The sequence below is a fragment of the Rhagoletis zephyria genome, unplaced genomic scaffold (genome assembly GCF_001687245.7).
Source record: "Rhagoletis zephyria isolate East Lansing unplaced genomic scaffold, Rhagoletis_zephyria_1.1 Rzeph_scaffold_20464, whole genome shotgun sequence".
In the NCBI taxonomy this organism is placed as follows: Eukaryota; Metazoa; Arthropoda; class Insecta; order Diptera; family Tephritidae; genus Rhagoletis; species Rhagoletis zephyria.
In genome coordinates this window covers 412-3,568 of record NW_016177522.1, presented here as the reverse complement: position 1 = coordinate 3,568, position 3,157 = coordinate 412, and the positions used below count along the sequence as shown (strand labels likewise).

General features: G+C 36.5%; 1 protein-coding gene across 1 annotated transcript; it reads left to right on the top strand.

The window, feature by feature from the left end:
• Positions 1-1,411: 1,411 nt before the first annotated feature.
• On the top strand, positions 1,412-2,935 carry LOC108380820 (uncharacterized). The gene is made up of 2 exons (XM_017637221.1): positions 1,412-2,704; positions 2,817-2,935. Exon 1 carries the CDS (start codon positions 1,619-1,621, stop codon positions 2,459-2,461), a length of 843 nt encoding a protein of 280 aa, XP_017492710.1. The 5' UTR covers positions 1,412-1,618; the 3' UTR covers positions 2,462-2,704; positions 2,817-2,935.
• The last annotated feature ends 222 nt before the right edge of the window (positions 2,936-3,157 follow it).

Below are 3,157 nucleotides of genomic sequence, written 5' to 3'. Positions count from 1 at the left end.
CAAGTACATAGAGAGCACATCACAGGGACTGAAGTGAAGCTAACGGAAATATGCATACAGAACATTTTTAGAGTTGCTTTTGTTTAAACTACTGCGAATATGGGATGGAATAGAGTTCCAGATGCGGATAGCATTGACAAAGAATAGCCGTGCAGAGCTGAGATAATTGTAGGTAGGAACAGTCAAGTCCTTTACTCGAGTGGATTTGGGGAACATTAATTTTTCATATAGATATTTGGGTGCCTTATCTGTCATGAGACGAAAAAGGAATACACAATTTCTAGCTTTAAGATATTCAGAAATTTCGCAGCCAAGTAGGCGCGTTCTCCAAGCGGAAATATGTTCATATCTTGCTAGCCCAAACACATAGCGCGTGATCTGGTTAAATACTACATCTATTTTGTGAGGTGATTGGGAATCTAACCTGCTGTAGACTACCTCAGAATAACAGATAATTGGCATTATAAGTTGGATTGCGAGTTTACGTCTGATTTCTATCGGTGTAAATGGAGCAGACATTCGTAAATTCCTTAAAGTATTATAGACTTTGCCTACAGTTGAATTCACATGGTCAATGCAGGTAAGGCCTGTGTTGATAATAAACCCAAGGTTAGTTACTTTTGACACAAATTTAATTGGTTTGCCACCAATGTGTAACGATGGAATAGTTGCTAGGTTAAGACGTTTCTTACAAATAGGTAAAACAAAACACTTGTCACAATTAAGACAAAGACCATTTAACTGTGCCCAGGACCTTATAGACATCAGTTCCCTGTTGAAGCTTGCGCACAAATTAGCTGAGTCCTCCAGAGGACCTGACATGTAGAGCTGGACATCGTCCGCATAGGCATGCATGTTGGCGTGCATAGAAGTCCGAAATATATCATTAACGAACAAACTAAATAGTAGTGGTCCTAAGATTGACCCTTGTGGGACACCCGTGAACAAAGGCCTTTGTTCAGATATTTGAGATCCAACCTTGACACGCTGAGACCTCTCTTTCAGATAGCTACGCATCAGTTTTACTGCTGACTCTCTAAACCCAAAGTAGTTTTTTAATTTAAAGCACAGTAGTTCATGGCTAACTGAATCAAAGGCTTTAGAGAAGTCCAGCAAGCATAGTAGTGTTAAGTGGTTCTTGTCGAACAGTATTCTAATGTCTTCTTCTTTTGAAAATTTTTAGTTAGTTTATATTCATACGCTTATAAACAACTTTTTTTGAACCTTTATTATAAGTTTACACTTTTACGCTTATAAAAAGCTTCCTTTTGAGCATTTATTACAAGTTTATATTTCTACGCTTATAACCAATGTTCCTTTTCGATTATATTACGCTTACTTTCAAGCGTTTTATAAACAAAAAATCAACGTTTTGTAAGCTTAATGTTTATATGTAATTGAAAACTTAAAAAAAAAACTTTCTTTAAGTTTATTTTGCTTGTTGGGATTTTTTTTGTACGCCATTGTTATTAATTACCTGGAAATCATTCTGCCAGTTCACCAAGCTCTACTTGAGAGCCAAAGCACTGATGTGTTATTATCGTGGATAAAAAAGTGGCGAACGCTTCTTAAGGCTCCAAAGCCTCTGAGAGCTCGCAGTGATTGCTCCCGGGCTTGGATGAACGCGATGTCATTGGGTTTTAATGATCAAACTATTAAAACGTACATCGATACGATGTTTTTAAGAGCAGCGAAAAGTCCTCTGGATAAAGCAAGACCACCCATATATACATTTGTTCAATTAGACGTGGCCCATTTTATGAAAAAAATATATGAAAAAAAAGCTGTTCTTTTATTGAATGGAAATATTCGGCCTGCTATTCCTATCAACGGGATTCATTATTTGGTACTTAACACCTGCCCTTTTGACACAATCATACAAATATTGGCAGCAAGTGGCATGGATAATTCGGCGTATGAAGCTTTCATTGATGTGTCTTCGTCTTTTTCTCCCGCAATGAAATTTATTCAATATTTCATGAAGAATGGTGTCTGTGTAGACACATATCGTGAACGAACGAGATTGATAATTAATACATTTCCGGATAAAATGAAATTGCCCGACAATAACACGAAGGCTGACAAATTGTATCCTCATACGGTTGATATGTACACAGGGACTGCTGATGTCTGGACAAAGTGTTTTGAATCCACACCAAGTGGCTACAATAGCTACAACTGTGAAAAATGTGGGCTGTACTCGACTCCTCAAAGCACAGTGTGGCTAAATTTAAAAGTGATCTGGGAGCATGGCTTTAATCATTTACAAGATGCCATACCATCCGATTGGAAATCAACCCAATGCATAAAGTGTCACTCTCAGTGCACCCTCAAACAGAAATATACAAATCATCTCTTCATCGAAGCAGACGCTCGACCGGGACCAAGTGACAAGCCAGCGAAACACATGTTAAGCGACTTCCCGAGAACAATCACACTCAATTGTTCTATATACAGGTAAGCAGAATACCTGAAACGAATTTACCAGGTACTTATATAAATTATAAACGATTCACAACGCCCAACTTACCAGGTTGCGAGGAGTAATTGGCCATCAACCAGGCAGTGCGAAAAATTCGCATTTTATAGCATACTGTTAAAGGTCTCGTTGGGAGGAGTACAACGATATATTATCTTCAATCACCATAGTCCAACCATCTAAGCAAATCATCCCGAACGCAGCTATCTACATTCGAGATGATAGGTAAGTCGTGTATTCATTATAAATCACGAGATACATATAACAACAAACCTGTTGGTTCCTTTTAGTTATTTACATTTCCTTACTCTATACTCGTATATATATTTCTCAACAGCAACTCTACTCACTCCAAATACCGTCACGATGATGGCGAAGATAAACCATAGACCCAGAATAATAATTATTTCATGGTGGAGTTTTACAAAAGTCATCAAAATTTTCACAAGAATTATAAAAGTCTTTTGATAAAAATTATTTGTTAGGAAATTTTTTAAAGTCGTCAATAACTATTATTTATACTTATATTATAAAAGTCTTTTCAAAATAATTATCAGCGAGACAAATATGTTTAAGTCTTGGAAGATGTTTATTTATTTACATTTTTATGGAACACCCACACATATGTAATAACTTTTTAGCAAATATGGATATGTTTGAACGTTTTTGTTTTTTATT